At 35.3% G+C, this 20730-nt stretch overlaps 2 protein-coding genes and 1 long non-coding RNA gene across 15 annotated transcripts in view; 1 reads left to right on the forward strand and 2 right to left on the reverse strand.

Annotated features, from left to right (window-relative positions):
- Window positions 1–20730, reverse strand: part of si:dkey-6n6.1 — a 215547-nt gene that overhangs the window by 82335 nt on the left and 112482 nt on the right. The gene's annotated exons all lie outside the window — the stretch shown is intronic.
- atp2b3a (ATPase plasma membrane Ca2+ transporting 3a) overlaps window positions 1–20730 on the reverse strand; it is a 50179-nt gene that overhangs the window by 23883 nt on the left and 5566 nt on the right. For 7 of the 12 annotated variants that reach the window (XM_005166820.6, XM_005166818.6, XM_073909328.1 and 4 more), the window contains exons 3-9: window positions 17504–17701; window positions 14965–15222; window positions 13072–13197; window positions 3783–3911; window positions 3463–3528; window positions 3226–3264; window positions 932–1096 (exon numbers count right to left, since the gene is read on the reverse strand). In XM_005166820.6, the coding sequence (XP_005166877.1) occupies window positions 932–1096; window positions 3226–3264; window positions 3463–3528; window positions 3783–3911; window positions 13072–13197; window positions 14965–15222; window positions 17504–17701 (981 nt within the window). The remainder of the gene's footprint in view (window positions 1–931; window positions 1097–3225; window positions 3265–3462; window positions 3529–3782; window positions 3912–13071; window positions 13198–14964; window positions 15223–17503; window positions 17702–20730) is intronic. The other 5 variants (XM_021478239.3, XM_005166819.6, XM_073909330.1 and 2 more) reach the window with 1 other exon arrangement.
- On the forward strand, window positions 464–8537 carry LOC141375590 (uncharacterized). 2 transcript variants are annotated; one of them, XR_012384172.1, is made up of 4 exons: window positions 957–1125; window positions 5515–5584; window positions 7397–7585; window positions 7666–8537. It is a non-coding gene; the product is annotated as an uncharacterized lncRNA (long non-coding RNA). The 2 variants fall into 2 exon arrangements; XR_012384173.1 differs by lacking the exon at window positions 5515–5584 and having other exon boundaries at window positions 464–1125; window positions 7666–8525.

Genomic DNA, 20730 nt, shown 5'->3' on the forward strand with positions numbered 1-20730 from the left:
TATCCATGCACAGAATTTGTAATGTAGTCAAGTGTGTAAACATTTAGCTGCGGTTCGCGTTTCTGTCTTTAGATGTCTCACAGAGCAGCTACATAAATGATAAAGCTTTAAATAAAAGTTAAATTGTCGGACCCCTTCTACACAAAACACAAACACAGGACCCCTTATATGTTTACAAATACAAGTGCAGTCATTTAGAGGTCATTTCTGGTTGGTGATGTTAGAATTTGACGATATTTTGGAATGGATGTGCGAACGGTCTTTTCCAGAAAAATTGCAGCACGTCCGTGCCTGTGTGAACAACGCTTGTTTAAATTTACCGGTAAAGTCGTTCCAGTGGTCACCAAACTTGTTCCTGGAGGGCCGGTGTCCTGCAGATTTTAGCTCCAACTCTAATCAAACACACCTGAACAAGCTAATCAAGGTCTTACTAGGTATACTTGAAAGATCCAGGCAGGTGTGTGGAGGCAAGTTGGAGCTAAACCCTGCAGGGACACCGGCCCTCCAGGACCAGGATTGGTGACCCCTGCCCTAGACGAACATCAAAGAGGTTGTAACAAATACAAAAGGTGAAACCTGTAACCACTGACATCGACAGTAGGCTACAACGGATGTCAGTTCTTCAAAATCTCCTCCGTTCAATAGAAAACACTCAAATTTACTTGGAATAATCCGGGGTGAGTAAATGATGACAGTTTTCAGTTTTGGGTAAACTATCCCTATAACAAAATATTGAGTTATTCTTTTAGTGTTACCAAACTTTAGATGAAAGTGCCCAATGCTTATTTTCTGAATTCAGACAGCGTAATCACTTGATTAAAACATATTTAAATGTATTATTCAGAAATTCAGTGAAGTGTAAATGTAAAAACAAAACTGATACTAATATAAAAAGAAGAATTTGTCCTAAAAGAGTCTAACACCTCCTCACCTGCTTTCCCAATTTGCACTGCCAGCTTGGTGAGTTTGCCCTGAAGAACGGATTTCTCCTTCTTGGGCACACTGGCTTTTTTCTTCTCTTTCTCCTCCACTTCACCACCTTCTGCACTCTTCAGAGGCTGCATCTCCATGGCAACAGCCTCATCCTGTTTCTTAGCTGTGGAGGGTGGAGACAAATTGATCAAGGCAAGTAGAATTAGAGCTAATAGTAGGAAATAGGAGACACTATGTCGTGGCTTGTATGCTTACTGTATACTATGCATAAAAAGTACATTATCCTTATTTGTTCTGTGTGAAATTTTGCAAAAATATATAAAATGCATTAAAAGTACACTATAATCTTATTTTCAGGTGCTGCAGAATATCAATGCTGCCATAGCACATACACCGGAATGAAAGTATAGTTACTGTTTATACAGTCTTGAGGGTAACGCATGACAAGTTATGTAATAATATTACTTTTCTAAGTAAGGAGTAAAGTAATGACTTGAAAAAAATTTAAAAATAATAATATTTGAGTTACTTTTTTATTTTTTAAGATTTATTTTTGGCCCTTTTGTCTTAATTAGATAGGACATTAATGAGATAGGAAGTGATGTGGAAAAGAGCGAGGGTGGTAAGGTCGTGAAATGTCCTTAAGCCGGAATTGGAAATCAAGATGCCCTGAAGTGCTACTGCACCATATGTCGGCGTGCTAGCCACTAGGCTATTGTGCCGACTGAGTTACTTAAAAAGAAATTAACTTGAGTTACTTTTTAGAGTGATTAATTCACTTTTAAAAATAATTTCCTGATTAAAATTTAGTGTAATAACGTTGAATCACATTCAATGAGAATGCAGGAACAGACAGAAACCAAGAAACCTTACATTTCTGTGATGGAAGTATTCTCATTATGTTGAACACATAGAAGAAAAAGGGGATCATACTTTCAATGAACAGTGATTTTACAGAACTATTAAGACAAAAGTAGCAAACACATTACTTTCAACTTTCATTAATCTGTATATACAGCATAAAGCATCAGGAAGTTCTCAGAAGATAACATTATACTAGTCTTTTTTTCAAAGTTAAATGAAGGTCTAAGTTATAAAGTGTGTCGTTAATTGCAGAGCTCCTCTATTTAAAAAAGAAAAATGCCCTGCAAGTTCTGAAACAAAATAAGCCTCAGCCAGGTATGAAAAGTAACTCAAAAGTTACAGAGCATTATTTTCTATTAAAAGTTATAAGAAACGCAACTAGTTACTGTTTGGGGGAGTAACTCAATATTGTAATGCATTACTTTCTAAAGTAACTTTCCACAACACTGGTTATGTATGAATATATAGTTATAGATTTCAGCCTATAAAAAGGCAACATTTAATTTTCTGTCAGTCTTAGTCTCACAATATTACTACAAAAGAGTAAAGCTTTAAATTGAACAATTATAGAAACGAGTGGGTCATTTTTAAGCGAGATGCTAATGGTCTAATCTGATTCAATTATCTATTCTAAGCTAAAAGTGCCCAGACAGACCAGGAGACTGGTTGAATGTATTCAAAAATGGTAAAACTAAAATTGTTGCCTTTTAAAATGCATATTTTCAGTATAATTTAAAATAAAAACAAATGTGAAACACTTTACATGCAACATGATAATTGCAATGTAACAAAGTATTTTAGATTTATGTGATTTAAATAACTGAAAAGGCTTTATGTAAATTTATTAATTACCTTTGTATTGGCAATATGTAAAAGCTAATTTTTATGCGATGCACAAGATTTATTGTGCAGAGAAAATCAAAAGGATGTTTACATAGACTCCCGAGAGTCTCTTTTCTGTTATATGACAAAAGAAAGGAAAGTTTATAATGTTCTGTACTTTAATATATATGTGTCATGCAAAAAAAGAGATTAATTCATGGTGTAAATATATAAATCACAACCACAGGCCTAATTTTTGACATTGGAGTGTAATTTTACTTAATCTATCTGTCAAAATAATGAATTGTACAACTTGTGTAAACATATTTGTATCTACAATCAATTTCTCAACTGCTGTCAATTTTAGCTGCAAAGAAATTTAAACTGCGAGTTATTCCTAATTGTCCCAACTGTACGTGTGCAGGAGTCTAAGAACAAGCAGTGAAAACTGGAGTGCAACTAGTGGAAATGGTAGACAGTATGAAGTACGTACTGTACAATATAAAGCATCTCATTCTATAAACAACCTTTTACAATCTTTTAATCTAACCATATTTCTATTTGAACCTGCCCGTGTTAACTCAATTCTAAATCACTCAAAGTCACCTTTATTTTGGTTGTTCTCCAGGGTTCCATCTTGTTTCCCTGTGAAAGTTAATACAGAGATTTAAAGCAAACAAATACAGCTCCTGTTGCTTGAGGTCATTGCAGCTGAAATGAGACAACAATAAAGTGCATGAGAACGAAAACATAAAACATGGAGGGATAATATTTGACAGATATGGAGAGTTTAAACCAGGATGTCGGTTTATGAGACATCTCTCTGTAGTGAATGTCACCTACCATTTATGATGTTGTGTTCTTTGGCTTCAACACTGGGGAACTGCGTGGATGAATTACTATTGACCTCTGATAGAAATGTTGGAAACAGAGGATAGGACAAAAACGAAGGTGGTATGTAAAGACATAAAATGAAACCCAAATGCTGAACAAAAACAATGAGAAATCAACTCAAATGAGTGAGCAACATTTCAGTGCATCCAAACAAAGACCCACACCGTTAGACATTTGATAGTATTCAAGCAAAACTGATTTTTCTTTTATGATGTGAAGGTTTAATCATGCTCAACCTTTCAAACATTTAACAGTTATCAGAAGCCAACCTTTCTTGCAGTCTTTCTTCTCCTCCTCCATTTCTCCGGCCCCCAGTAGGGTGAAAATGATTCCCGTTTGAGAGTTGACGCCAACTGCAGTCACCAACATTTTCCCTGACCCCTCCATTACATGAGTGCCTGCAAATTAAGGGGGAGACAGACAAGACTTTTTATAGTTGTATAAATCTTATCTCTAATGTTTATGCCAAAACAGATTACAATAGCTTGATAAAAATGCTTCGCTACAAATAATGGACTTCAATATTAATCTTCAATAAGACATTTTAAAAATAGTTTAAAGGAACGAAAATTTGCAGTTGTTTTCAGAGCAATTAAATACAAATAAAATTGTAAATGTTGTGCACTCTTGAAATTTACTACCCTTTTGTTATGTTAGGGATTAAAACATCCACTGAATTAAACTGCTGTAAAAATGCATCAGATACAATTCTTTTTCAAGTTTTTTTTTTTTTTTTTTTTTGCATATATCTGTTAATCAATCAATCCTGATTAAAACTACTAAATTGTTTAGAAAATTACAGGACTTTAACTCTTTAACTGCCAAGTTCACAAATTAGGTCACTGATTTGGTTAAACAAAAAAGCACACACAAAAAGACGTCTCTTAAATATACAAAGTAATTGTGTACTGGACTTTTGATCACAGTCTTGGACTTGTCAACAATTAGTAACAACATTGGTTTTGATGCATTGTTAAATTTTCATTTTTTCTATTTGGTGGCTGTTTTTGCCCCATTGACTTCCATTATAACCACATATGACGGTGCATAAATACATAGTCTTTGTTTTTGTTTACTCCATGTAGTTCTGAGAGCTGAGATGCATATTTAGATTTTCTCAGACACATCAAGGTAAGTTTGTACAGGTCACTCTCACACACTCAGACACACATACTTTAATTTGCTGTTATACTCCATATAAATCCAGAAAGTAAGGGATAGCCACCAGGGAAAACCACCAACAATCAAAAACACATGATTATGCAGTGTCATAGTTTTTAATTTAAAAAGTGGTTATAATGTAAGTCAATGGTGCAAAACCAGTAAATTAGGGAGAAAAAATGAAAGTCAGCCAAAAGACAATGCATCAAAGGCAATGTTGTTTACTTGTCCAAGACTGATAAAAGGTAAAAAATAAAAATAAAAATCCAGTCCACAATTACTTTTTATATTGAAAATCCATAATTTTATATGTGTTTTTTACCAAATGAGTGACATCATTTTTGAATTTGGCAATTAAAGAGTTAAAATCCTGTAATTTTCTAATCCATTAAGTAGTTTTAATCAGGACTGAGGTTGGTTAACAGATTTATGCAAAAATAAATAAAATATGTATGTGATGCATTTTTACAGCACTTTAATTCAGTGCATGTTTCCATCCCCAACATTACAAAAGGGTAGTCAATTTGCCCAGAGTGTATGGTTGAGGTTTTTTTTTAATCAAAGCATTTTCTTCGAATATGTGTCAAAGTAAGATTTGTCACCAAAAAATTATCCTGCTAGCTGAAACACAGAAAAGGTTATTGCCAAATTAAGAGTAAATCACCCCAGTGTGGATGAAAACATGCCCAACAGTATTTAAAACGCCATTGTGTATCCACAATAGGAATGTTTGTTTTGTTATTAATGTGTCTATTTATTTATGTATACACTGTTAAAAGTCATTTATTATCACTACTAATGACTGTGCTTGAAACTCGATACTCGTTGTGTTTAATTCAGATGCTACTAAGCTGTGCCTGGGGAAAGACACTGAAGTCTCAATGTGATTTTGTTTCTCCTGATAATTCAGGTATGTTTGATAAAATGTAAATATGTTTATTATAATTCATGTAAAAACATGCGAGTACACATCCCCTATGTGTTTTAAAGCGATCAAGCTTATTTACAGTTAATTGAGAAGAGGGATTCAGATGAAGGTACCAGTAAAATGACAGTTGGTCTGAGTTTGTTATAACTCTCTCCCCAGTAAATGATATGTATTTTACAGTATGTGCTAACTGAACAGAAAAGGACTTATTATTTGTATATCGGTTATATATTTGTTAATGTATAAGGTTTATGAGAGTCGAGAGTAACATTGGTAATTGATGTCAAGTGTAACTGTTACAATTTAAATGATATAAATAACAGACGCATGCTTATTCTGTGAGTTTAGTAGTTTTCTGGTAAATGGTTACATATAGAGGTGTTAACAGAGAAAGAAAAATGAAGTAGATAGTTGACAAAGAATTTAAAGTGTATTCTGTGCCCTACTGATAAATATACAGAAGGTATATTTATGTGTTATGATGAGAGAGTACAGAGCGTATAAGTATTTGAAGACTTTATTGTTGTAAAAAGAGAACAAAACTGTATGTTTGATTAAATGAAACATGATTTTTGAGGATACTTTTGCATTGCATGATTAGTGAGGATATGTTTGCTATAATATGACTACTTTTAATAAACAGATGCTACTAAGCTGCGCCTGGGGAAAGAAGTTTCAATGTCATTTTGTTTCTCCTGATAATTCAGCCACTTCTGCCTACGAGTTCCGTGGACCCGTAACAAGTACATAAGGGTTCACTGAAAATATTTATTTGTATTCATTTATTTAAAATGTTTTAAGTAATAGTTTGATTATTATAATAATTTTTTCAGTATTGGTAATTTGTTTAAATTGTATTTATTAAATAATAATTTTATTATTACTATTTTTACCCAAGATATTAGATAGCTGCTACTACAAAAATGAGTATTTGAGTTTGTGTCATTTAGATTTGGCCATTTACAAACCAGCTTTAAGTGACTAAATTACTATCTATGACATTAACAGAGTCATCAATCATTTGTAAAATACATTTAGCCTTTTCTCCATATCTAACACACTTCTGGGATTGAAATTTCTTAAATCCATACACGTTTTGTATTTCATGTAAAAGTGAAAGTTAAATAAATGTATTTATTCATAATCTCATAATGAAAATGATGGTCTGTGTAAATGCAGTAACACCATGATAACATTCAAACCTTTGATCTGCAACTTCTCATTAATGAATCAACAGAAAAAAAACATCATTGTATAAACAAGCAATTATTTCAGCCAATTATGTCTTTACATTCCAATCAATAGCCTGTGCTTTCATTTCATCATTGTCCGATCAATAGTATGAGTCAGAGTTAATGTATTGTTGTTGTTTGTTGTGCTCACACTAGCCTCACCACTCGTCTAATAAAACAATCAAGATTAAGGCTGAACTCTCCTCCATGGCCTTTTACAGCGTAATACAATTAAACTGAGCCAGATTGCTTCTTCGTGCCTTGCTTCACTGCACATTAATTCTTGCTTTCTTTGCCTGTATTTTGGAGTTGCTTTTGAGTAAAAAAAAAATAATTATATATATATATATATATATATATATATATATATATATAAAATATATATTTAAATTATTATATTATATATGTGTAAATACATAAAATAAATGCTTGAAGAAATAAATTTTTACTTACATTGTATAACTACATCAATCAAAGCTAAAAGAGGTTTATGCCTATTGTCACTGCTTTCTACAGGAACAAACAAGACAAAATGACTGATTATGACAATTATATTTTGCAGCGTGAATTTCCCTCTTCACAACAGAAGCCTTCAAACATTCCTGTTGAGAAGAGACGTCTCTCCCATAATGACTGAGAAAATAATATGCACCCCTTGATGATTAATTGCGCAAGATGATGAACAACACAAAGCTTGTCAATATTAAAACAATGTAATAAGAGAGTTCCATGGAAAACAAACATCTTAAAGGTAAGGAAATATAAAATAAGAGAGCTTAACTTTGGCAACGTGGATATCTTATGCTTGCATGAAACATTTACTCAATTCAGATAAATCAAAGCAGCTTTAAATGAAGTAGCTCCTGCCTTCAAAACAAGTTCTCCCTCAGGCCAACCACCTCCACAATGACCTTCAGAACTGACTGGAACCAATCCAGTTTCACTCTTAAAATCTAACATCACATACATCAAGCACATCGGAGTATAAAAATAAGACATTAGATAACCTGTCGTTGTTTTTTTTAAGTTGGAAACTATCAGTATAATATAAGTTTAAGATTTCAAGATTAAATATTTATAAATCACATGATGTCTGTATAAAATGTTATTGACTCCTATTTAAACTCTTTGATGCACAAGCTATGTAAAACTACTTCTAATGCACAGCATGAGTCTAAAATGACCAACATACAACTCAAAGAAGGATATGTTCCTGGGAAAATGTAGAAGTTGTGTTGAATATATTTTAAATAAAAGACCTGATTTTAATTCTGTAAACAAATAGAAGATGCTCAACTGACAGATAAATAAATGCTAATGTGAGTATATGTATATGGTTATGTAGTCTGTGTAATACCTATGTACTGTATGTAATGAAGGGGGTCATTTAAGACTGTTCTAGAAGGAATTATATACCCCTGGGTAATTATAGGAATTATATCACCCTGGATGTAAATAGTATTGTAATTCTTGGTTTTATTATTGCTTTCTTTTGAATTTAATGCTGTTTTACTTTTTATAATTTATTAAAATGTAAGTACTATGTATAGTTAGTAGACTTGGCAATAATGTATGTAAAGGTCACATACTGAAATCCAAATGTAACTTGAAATATTGCATAATTGTACCCAAGTGAGTGTTAACAACAAACATAAAAATATTAAAGAACAAAGTGACCCTACATACATTCTATTTGTAATTTCACACTTGGCTTGGATTTTTTTAGTTCGTTTATCTCATCCCCTTATGTAAATCCCCCTCAATATACAAACAAATATTATTTTTATTGAAAATGCAGGAAATGAATATGGATTTGTGATGTTCAGAAACAAGTTAATTAAGGAATTCCTGGAATACCAAGTGAAGAAGTTCATTTATAGCAAAGATAAAGAAATTCTGATGCAGTCAAGTGACTTTAGACCCATATGTGCAATAAAGGATAAAAGTGAATTTTCTGCAATCACTTAACTAATCATCAATCTATTTGATGAAAGATTCTACTCATCTGTGCTGATTTCACTTAAGAAACCTGTTTAATTACTTGCATAAAATATTTCAATGAATATGAATTATTTTATATTATTTATGGTCACATTAAATGCAGTTTTGCAGAATAAAAGTATTACTTTAAAAAAATCCTACAAACAAATTTAAATGGTAGTATAAAAATGCACATTCAATTTTAACATTATCGATCACTTCTGATCAATTTAACGTGTATTTACTGAATAAAACTATTCATTTATTTAAAAGAAACAATGACTGTACTAGTACTGCAAAACATATCCTTTCAGCATCGATATTGCAATGTGTCCACAATAGTCACATAGCATAGTTATGCAATGTTGAGTTGACTTTGCAGTGTAATATTTATATTATCTTATACAAAACCATAATGCATGCATTGTTTATTTCATTTTTACCTTTGCACTGTTGCATGTATCTATGCTTATAGTTTATTACATTTTATGCATTACTCGTTTCCCTACAGAATCATCCCAATCAAAATGAATATATTTGATAACACTTTAGAGACCAATTCTCATTATTACTAGTTGCTTATTAGCATACTGTACATGTTATTGAGATGCTTAGAAGAGCCTGTATTCTGTATAATCTTATTCTACATTTGTAATCCTACCCAATACATAAACTACCTTATCAACTACAAATAAGAAGCAAATTAGGAGTCGATTGAAGCAAACGTCAAAATGGTTTGCTAAGAGCGAGAATCGAACCTTAAAATTAAGTGACCAAAAATTCCAAGTCTAATTATGTATAAAAAAGAATATTGCAATATATACTGCATAAAAACAAAACATCGCAATGTCAGATTTTTCCAGCATCGTGCAGCCCCACTATGTACTTTCTTTTAATTCATTGATTAATTATTTACTGAAAATACAAGCAGATCTGAACTAGACATTTAATGGCATTAACAATATTCAAACCTTTTCTCTGGGCACAAATTAGATTTCATTATTCTTCATTAATGTCAATTGAGTCGTGCAAGTCCATTCTAATCGCATTACGCTGGCATTTTTCACTTAAAATATCTAAAAGCATGTTACGCTTCCATAAATTCCCTTTCCCATTTGTCTCCCTGGCTTCATCATGCCGAGGTCGTGGGGTAGCAGTGCGTGTGTGGCCAAGCAGAGAAACAGATGCTGCTCTGGTGAACTACCATCATTAGAAAGAAGTGGCAGAGCAGCTCTCTGGAGGACCTAATACAAATCCTTCCTCCAGGAAGCAGAGATGAGGGAGGAAGCTGATTAACCTGTTTATCAGACCTCAGGGACATTCTCTCATTAAAGTACTCAATGAGATTTAGCCTAAGCGCTGTATCACCTGAGTGTTAAAAGTATTGACAGAATACTTTGTGAAGGTCCCTTCCCCCCCGCCAAACAGCAAATTGGTTCTATTCAGATGGATTGCACAGTGTCAGCTTAAATGAACTGATATGGGTAATTCGCAAACAGAATGAAGATTTCCAGTACTCTACATGCGTGATACGAACCATGCACGGACAGAAAATGGCACCCCTGGGATTAAGCATCCTGCTCAGGCAAACTAAACAAGCTGTGCATGTTCAAGCATGCAACTGCTTGGATTTTCGAACACAATCCTGAATCATCATATTTATTAAAGGTCACGTGAAATGGAAATTGCTGGGACTTTTATTTCATCTGTTGATTTAATTACAACTGAATTTTGAGTAGTGGCCGGAGCTTTATTTTTTGAACATCATTTCTTTATAGCAAAATGAGCGTGGTTGAGAATTAGTGGTGTAACGGGTCACAAATCTCACGGTTTGAATCACATGGTTTTTTAGTCATGGATAGGACCATTTTTCAGATCAGCCAAAAAGGGGAGGAGACAAATGTAATTTGCGTTTCATTTATTACAAAAACAGTACTGCAAGAAACTTTGGTTTTAACAAACAGAACTGAAAACTGTAATTTTATTAAAAATAAAATGAAGAAATAATCAGCTGAATGAAAATAAATTGTAAAATGTTCTGTGAAGAATTCACTGTTACTACTTCTGTTGCTGATAATGCTAAATCTAGAAATCTAACATTATAATTCGTACAACCCGTATTTATTTTGAGTCTAATTTGCAATAAATGATTCGGTTGTTCAATCATAAATTTTCTTGTTTCATTGCTAGATGGATCATTTTTGAAGAATTATTCAGTGGCATCTTTTTGATGGCTGGTTGTTGCCACCTATTAATTAAATAACCTAATTGTTGAATACAAGTTTCATTGATTATTAAAAGTTGAAGGTCCAAGACACCCTCGAGCACTTTATTTAAGATTCTAACAGATTTGTGTGTGTTGAGGATCAGTAAAGACAACGTTAGCACCTGTCATCTTTAATTGTGGGAAAAACTGGATCATTTTGAGCTTTTGTCAGCTAATGTCATCTTCCGGGTTTAAAATAATTTTTGGCGGGTGATCAAAAACGGTTATGTAGCATAAATCTACTAGTCATGACGCGTCGGTTTCTTATTATTATTTATAGCAAAGTTTTCTTATCCTATGGGAAGAACCTGCATCTTAATTATTCGTGAGAGTGCTTTCCGAAGCCAAGGCAGACCTGCCTAGCTGTAAGACCCAATGACTGGGTGAGACCGCGTCTGCACACTAGTTGTATGTGCTTGTTTCCATGATTCACACAATTTGCTGCATGTTTTCCCCACGATTCGGCCGATACAGCAAAGTTGTTGGTTTGCAGCAAGCATTTTTGTCGAGAGAGCTATATGAGAATTGGAGAATGGCTTTGTCTTTTATCAGTTGAGTTCGTTACCATTCAGACACATCACCTATATCTGTGCTGCTATTCGCCATATGTTTAAAATCTCCAGATTACCAGCAGAGTTAATGTTTGGAATAGACAGGGAAAGAGACCTGCTGCACTGCTATCCACTGTGGATAGAAGTCCTCCTCATTTATAGTGTTTATATAAACACAATTATCTTTATGATGATATAACAATTTGTTCTTGTGTGTATATGAAATTAAGAATAACATATGTAGCAGAACATTAAATTACTTACGGTTTATTTCTTTGTATTTTAACTTTGTAAACTGGGTTTCCTCAAGGTTTGGGTCTCATTTTGTGAGCCAGTTGACAGTTGTTCGCTCCCCTTTTTCTCCCCTACTCTGACGACCACGCCCACTCCTCCCACTGCTCACAGCGCTCCACGCCCATCTCGAAGCATTTATTTAAACAATACTGAGGTTGGGGATTTCATGGCCCTTTAAATGCATATGTTGGTGAGTTTAATATTTACCATAAACATTGGTGGTTTTATCTAAACTATAAACTGTTTTCCCAGTACTTATGTGTTATTTGACTGTTTGAAACTTCATAACGAACTCAAAAGACTGAAGACTCAATCTCTTTTTTGTTTTTTGCATTTTTAAGCACAGATTTGAATGCAGCGATTAATAAAGATTAATAAACATAAGCAAATCACTATCATTTATAATTTGTGTTGCGTGGGTGTTGAGATCCCAATCTTTTAATGATTAATCGTGCAGCTTACACTAAATGCATTAATGCAGGCTAAACAATTAGTGACAGAAATAACCTAATAACACCTTGCCAACACCTTAATAAACTAGGATACCCTGCACATCCCGAATAACCAACCACAACTTCTTCTATCATCGTTATATTTAACATGAAAGCCTATATGTTTTCATACATGTGATTTGAATGACACAAGTTGTGATCTCTCAGCAATCGTTAAAAATGTAGGATTAATCTACAGGTAAAAAAAATGTATTAGCCTAATACACGGGTCACGTGTGTTCCGAACCGTGGGTTGTGACCCATGCGAACTAAAAATCAAATAACTGTGATCCCTTACACCACTATTAAGAATAATGTTATCAACAGAGAAAGGCCGCCATTCCCAACACAAAAGCAAATTGTCAGACTTTAATTGAAGATTACCTAAGTTTTTTTTTCAATGGATTAACTAACAAATTAACTGTTCACCTAAAGAATAAACAATGTACACTTTTAAAATAACCATCGCAAATTTAGAAAAAGATGTTAAAAAGCAGTATTCAGAATAACCAGAACTATTTATAAACACACACACACACACACACACACACACACACACAAAACTCAACCTAAGACCATATGGCCGTCCCAGTCCACACGACTCCAAGCAAACACACGCAAACATATGTTAGCTTATATAACCTTTACTCCCTACCTGACAGCAGCATGGGATCCTTGTCAATGGATTTGCGTACGTGATCAGACTCTCCAGTGAGGGAGCTCTCATCGATCTTTAGGTCGTTCCCTTGGATGAGAACACCATCCGCAGGCAGGAGGTCGCCTAGGAGACGCCAGAGTGACAGCAACAGATCAATTACATCTTACCATTGAGTACTACTATCTCTAATGGACAACATATATATCAATCCAGAGGCCACTTGAAATGTGTCTCTCTCTGTGTGCTGGAATTATTAGGTACAGTATGCATTTAAAGTGCATAATATTAAGCTAAATTGTAAGAATTATTTATATAAAAATAAATGCGGGGTAAAAATCATCAGACCAGGCAACGTTTTTCTAATCTTCTATTGTACAAATTTCAAGATTAATTCGCATCCAAAATAAAAATTGACATAGTTTACACTACCTGACAACAGTCTTGTCATTGATCCCAGTTTTAAGAGTAACAAATAATAACTTGACTTCCAGTTGATCATCTGGAAAAGTGTCAGATGGTAGATTTTTCAGATAAATCATCTGTTGAACTGCATCCCAATCATCAAATACCGCAGAAGACCTACTGGAACCCCCGCATGGACCCAAGATTCTCACAGAAATCAGTCAAGTTTAGCGAAGGAAAAATCATGGTTTGGGTTTTGCATTCAGTATGGGGGCGTGTGAGAGATCTGCAGAGTGGATGGCAACATCAACAGCCTTAAGTATCAAGACATTTTTGCTGCCAATTACATTACAAACCACAGGAGAGGACAAATTCTTCAGGAGGATAGCGCTCCTCATACTTCAGCCTCCACATCAAAGTTCCTGAAGGCAAAGAAGGGCAACGTGCTCCAGGATTGGCCAGCCCATTCACATATAAACATTATTGAGCATGTCTGGGGTAAGATGATGGAGGAGGCACTGAAGATGAATCCAAAGAATCTTGATGAACTCTGGGAGTCCTGCAAGAACGCTTTCTTTGCCATTCCAGATGACTTTATTAATCAGTTATTTGAGTCATTGCAGAGATGTGTTGATGCAGTCCTCGAAGCTCATGGGAGTCAGACACAGTATTAATTCCTTCTCCGCTGCTCCATGACTTTATATTCTATACTGTACATTATTTCTGTTGAGTAACAAGACTTTCATCTAAGAAAAGTCAGACCTTACTGTTCTAAATAAATAATTGAAAATCAAGGCATGATCATATTTTTCTTTTGGTAAAATAAGCACAATCAAGATGCCTTTGCCTTCAATATAAGCCACGTCTTATTCCAAATTATCAACAAGTCAAGTTATTATTTGTTGTTCCTAAAACTTGTCTAGGCAACAAGACTTCTGTCATGTAGTGTATGTGTGTTTACTCAGTATGTTTATTATGAATACACATATGCATGCATATATTTGAGAAAATGTTTATTTATATTTAGATATAAAGTATGTATGTGATACACATCATATAGATTTGTTTCTATGTATGTGTGTATCACATTCACATATATATATATATATATATATATATATATATATATATATATACATACATATACATATATATATATATATATATATATATATATATATATATATATATATATATATATAGGATCTGATTAATCGTGATTAATCTTTGCCCAGCACTAATAATTACACAAACTGATTTTAAATTAATTTTGAATTTGAGGATAAATTATTTTTATAATTGATTTGCTATTTGAATGCATCATATGTAATACCTCTACAGATTTTAACATTTTAATAAGTGTTCAACCCAATTTTAACATTCATAAACCAGATATTTATTCAGCAATTTGATATACCCTGTTCCATTCCAGATGTTTAAAAAAAAAACAAGGGACAAGTTGAGGGACAAATTTGAAACTCTACTGACCATATTTGACCTGGGCAATATCCCCCACCACCATCTCAGCCACAGGGATTTGAATGACCGTGCTGTTGCGCACCACAGCGAAACGTTGCTCCTGTTCGATGCGGCTCTGCAAGCCACGAAACTGCTTTTCTTTGCTCCAGTCATTGAAGGCAGTCACCAGCACCACGCAGATCACCGATAGCAGGATAGCTGCACCCTCAATCCAGTTGGCATCCGCCTCTCCCTCGTCCTCCGCACCTTCACTCACTTCAACACATGCTGGACGGAGAGGGGGAGAGAGAACAGAGTCAGAGATGGAAAGGTAAAAATGTGTAGGAGGACAGGGAGTATGAGTGTATACTTGTGATCCTTTATATTCTTTTATCGATCCATCTACCTCTCACTCCATTCTTTCTATTCTTTGTTTTTTTTATCTGTACATCCATCTCTACTGGTGCTTAAAACCACATACGAGACAGTTTCTTATATATATTCAAAACCTTCAAACTAACATTAAAAGACCTATTTAGGGATAAATATTTTCAAAAACATGCAGTGGTATCAGAGGTCGGATTAGAAAAATAGTTAAAAAAAAAAAAGAGTTAAATTATTTAATTTAATAGGACTATGGCTTCTATTTATCATAGCATCTTTTTTATGAAAAAATGTCTTAGAGCATGTTGCTTGTGTCAGTTTTTGGTGAAAACACATTGTACGGGTCAGAATGATTGATATTTTTTTATGCCAAAGACAATTAGAATATTGGTGAATTTACATATACAATTTACTTTCATCTCTATGTATAAAATATACTCTCACTGGCCACTTTATTAGGTACACCTTACTAGTACCAGGTTGAACCCCTTATGCCTTCAGAATTGCCTTAATACTATGTGACATAGATTTAAGAAGGCAACGGAAATATTCCTCAGAGATTTTGGTCCATATTGACATGATAGCATCATGCAGTAGCTGCAGATTTGTCGGCTGCACATCCATGATGCGAATTTCTCATTCCACCACATCCCAAAGGTGCTCTATTGGATTGAAATCTGGTGAATGTGGAGGCCATTTGAGTATAGTGAAATCATTGTCATGTTCAATAAACCAGTCTGAGATAATTCACACTTTATGACATGGTGTGTTGTCCTGCTGGAAGTAGCCATCAGAAGATGGGGGTAACCTGTGGTCAAAAAGGGATAGACATGGCCAGCAACAATATTCAGGTAGGCTGTGGCGTTGACATGATGCTCAGTTGGTACTAATGGGCACAAAGTGTGCTAAATAAATATCCCCCACACCATTACAGCACCACCACCAGCCTGAACTGTTGTTACAAAGCAGGATGGATCCATGCTTTCATGTTGTTGATGCCAAATTCTGACCCTACCATCCGAATGTCGCAGTAGAAAACAAGACTCACCAGGCAAAGTTTTTCCAATCGTCTATTGTCAAATTTTGGTGAGCCTGTGTTATTTTTGTAGCCTCATTTTCCTGTTCTCAGCTGACAGGAGTGGCACCTGGTGTTATCTTCTGCAGCTACAGCCCATCCGCTTCAAGGTTCGATGTGTTGTGTGTTCAGAGATGCTCTTCTGCATACCTTGGTTGTAACGAGTGGTTATTTGAGTTACTGTTGCCTTTCTATCAGCTGGAATCGGTCTGGCCATTCTCCTCTGACCTCAACAAGGCAATTGCACCCACAGAACTGCCGTTCACTGGATATTTTCTATTTTTCTGACCATTCTCTGTAAATCCTACCAATGGATGTATGTTAAAAGTAGATGAGCAGTAGATCAGCAGTTTCTGAAATACTTAGATAAGCATGTCTGGTACCAACAACCATGCCAAGTTCAAAGTCACTTAAATCATCTTTCCTCCACATTCTGATTCTCAGTTTGAACTGCAGCAGATCAGCTTGACCATGTCTAAATGCCTAAATGCATTGAGTTGCTGCCATGTGATTGGCTGATTAGAAATTTTTGTAAATGACCCCTTGAATAGGTGTACCTAATAAAGTGTCCGGTAAGCGTATTTGAATTTACAACTGTAAATATATCAAAATATGATTTTTAATTAGTAATGTTCATTTCTAACCACTTAATTTAAACAACCTTAAAGACAATATATGGATTTTTGTGTCACCCTCATATTCCAGAATTGCAGATAGCAAAATAGTAGACCAGAAATTGTCCAATGCTGATAAATTATTTATGCAGCATTCAGATTATGTGAATATATCAATTTCTAAACATTTACCCTTGTGACTGGCTTTGTGGTTTATTCTCACATCTCTTTTAGTATCCACCACACACCAATGCACATTAACTCTGTGGTTAACTCAGGCTGTCTTTGCTCAAGGTCTTTCTGATTGGTATTCATATTGTATTGTTTCTCAACTCATTCTTGCAGCAATTAAAACAAATCTTGCTTCAATATTCTGGTATTATTATATTTGTTCTGTGAACTACGTTGAAACATATTTTTTAATTTTATTTTAAAAAAAATTTTCTCGATTATATCTTTTTTTGCTATCATCCTTGGTGTGATCAGGCCAAATCACCTTCACTGTCCCCTCCTGGCGGCTGGTAAAAGGACAGTCCGAGGGAAATAATGGCCGCTATTTCCAGGATTATGAGGGTAATATCCTGTAGAGCCTCCCACACAAGCTCAAGGAAGGTCTTGGGCTGCTTAGGAGGGATGAAGTTCATTCCAAAAACCTTTCGACGTTTCTCCAGATCCGCAGGATTGTCCGATAGCCCTTTGTGATGGAAAGACATTATTAACAATTTTATTAACAGAAATTCAGTGACACAAGTAAGATGATGGTACACTGAACAGGCCACATCCTCTAACAGATCTATTTTCAGATGTTAGGCGCTCCCCTGAAAATATACTATAGTAAGTTATGGTAAATACTATAGTGTTTTTTTTTTTACCCACACTGACACTGACATCTTCAATAGAGATGACAGGCTGTGCAATTGATTTTTAGGTATGGGTGATTCAATTAAATTATTTCCCCAAATTCCGCACACAAAACCCCATAATGACAATGGCAAAAAAAAAGTTTTTTTGAAATTTATTAAAAATAAAAAACCTGAAAAATCACAATTCAGTTGATTGGACATGATTTGAAAAGGCATACACCTGTCTATATAAGCTCCCAGGGTTGACAGTGCATGCTAAAGCATAAACCAAGTATGAAGACAATAGAATTGTCTGTAGACCTCCGAGACAGGATTGTCTTGAGGCAAAAGGCTGGGAAAGGTTACAGAAAAGTTTCTGCTGCTCTAAAAGTTTCAATGAGCACAGTGGCCTCCATCATCAGTAAAAGGAAGATGTTTGGAACCACCAGGACTCTTCCTAGAACTGCTCGATCATCTAAGCTGAGTGGTCGGGGGAGAAGGGACTTAGTCAGGGAGGTGATCAAGAACACGTTGGTCACTCTGTCTGAGCTTCAGCGTTTTTCTGTGGAGAGAGAACCTTACAGAATGACAACCATCTGTGCAGCAATGCACCAATCAGGCCTGTATAGTAAAGTGGCCAGACGGAAGCCACTCCCCACATGGAATTTGCCAAAAGGCTTCTGAAGGACTCCCAGATCATAAGAAACAAAATTCTCTGGTCTGATGAGACTAAAGTTTAACTATTTGGAATGAATGCCAGGTGTTACGTTTGGAGAAAACCAGGAACCGCTCATCATCAGGCTAATATCATCCCTACAGAGAAGGATGGTGGTGGCAGCATCATGCTGTGGGGATGTTTTTCAGCAGCAGGAACTAGACTAGTCTGGATAGCGGGGAAGATGAATGCAGCAATGTACAGAAACAGCCTGAATGAAAACTTGCTTTAGAGTGCTTTTGACCTCAGACTGGGGCGACAATTCATCTTCCAGCAGGACAATGACTCAAAGCACACGCCAAAATATCAATGGAGTGGCTTCACAACAACTCAGCAAATGTCTTTGAGTGGCCCAGCCTGAGCCCAGTCCTAAATCCTACTGAACATCTCTGGAGAGATCTGAAAATGGCTGTACACCGCAGCTTCCCATATAACCTGATAGAGCTTGAGAGGTACTGCAAAGAAGAATGGGCAAATATTCCCGAAGACAGGTATGCCAAGCTTGTGGCATCATATTCAAAAAGACTTGAGGCTGTAATCACTGCCAAAGGTGCATCAACAAAGTATTGCGCAAAGGGTGTGAATATTTAAGTACATGTGATTTTTCAGGTTTTTTATTTGTAATAAATTTGCAACAATTTCAAGAAATCTTTTTTCACATTGTCATTATGGGGTATTGTGTGTAGAATTTTGAGGAAATCAATTAATTGAATCCATTTTGGAATAAGGCTGTAACATAAGAAAAATGTGGAAAAAGTGAAGCGCTATGAATACTTTCCGGATGCAGTGTATACTAGCGGAGTCACAAATTCATTTATTAATGGGCTTTTCTCCATGTAAATGCTTTTAGCAACTTCCTGAATGCTCATTAGTCATCGCTCAATTCTTTTAGCACCAATCCCTGACCTCTCAGGGTGACAGGAAGGGAGGGGAGAGGACATAACAGGAGAACACAGGGCACAGATGGTTAAGTCAGTGTGTTTCGGATGCACCACAGGGTGTGATTTTTGGCAACGAGACCCAGACAGACTGTCACGCTCTCTGCATCCTCGCCCTGCCAATCATCACCTGCTGCCCCTGGCAACCTCTCATCTCCCAACAGAGCTTCCCTTTCACTCACTGCAAAACCTAATTGAGTTACTCCAATGGTTTGTAGGAAATCATTTCCCTAACTCATTCCAATTGCCCCAATTAATTCATTCAGGCACAATATGCTCAAGAGTAATTAAGACAAGTAAGATATGCCGGTGCAATCCTCTTTCCACAGACAAGCAGTATTGAAAGGCTTGTCCGGTACATCCAGGCCTTTCTTCTCCCCTTTCATCTCTCCATCCATGCCCGTAAGCTTCTCTTTTTGTATCCCTGTCAGAGCTTTTTCAAAGAGCAGCATTAAAGGAGGAGAAAGAGCTTTACAATCAACTTAAAGCAACCTCAACGTGGCTAGCGAATAGCGATGCAGGCAGACCGCATGACTTGGTCTGAAAGCAAGTGGTCAGAACAAGATCAATGTGATTATCAGAGCGCAAAGTGGGATCATCTAGCCAGAATAGACACAGCAATAAAAGATTCGGAGAAAAAATATTATTTTACATTCTTTAGTGTTCTGTAACACTAAACTGTAAGCCATTTCTGATCAAGGACAGCATGAAACTGTAGAAATAAAATTGATGGGCAAGCACATCTGCCTATCTGAAGCCTCCTGTATTATGCATGAAGATGTATTATGCAACATGCTTTGGCAGAGAAAATACAAGAGCTTAGATATTGTCTTATAGTTTTGTGTTACTATTAGAGCTTTAGTTCTATAGTGCAGTTTGAGTGTAAGCTTCTGAGCTTCTGATTTTATAGGCCCTATCTTACACCCGGCACAATAAGGTGCAAGACATATTTGGCACAATGTGTTGATAATTTCAAAATAACGCAACCATAAGCTTTGCACCACTTTGTGGACTCATCTAGGTCTAGAAAGGAGGTGTGTTAAGGCGCATTGTTGCCACATTGCTATTTTGAGGAACTAAAACAGACTGAGCACGTTAGTTGTGCACCTTGAATGCTTACATGTTGCTTAATACACACAGGATGTACAGCAATACACAAAAATCTTTACAAATGAAAAAGAATTTAAATATTAAAATATTACAGAAATTATTATTTTCTACATAAATA

The sequence above is a fragment of the Danio rerio genome, chromosome 8 (assembly GCF_049306965.1).
Source record: "Danio rerio strain Tuebingen ecotype United States chromosome 8, GRCz12tu, whole genome shotgun sequence".
Classification (NCBI taxonomy): Eukaryota; Metazoa; Chordata; class Actinopteri; order Cypriniformes; family Danionidae; genus Danio; species Danio rerio.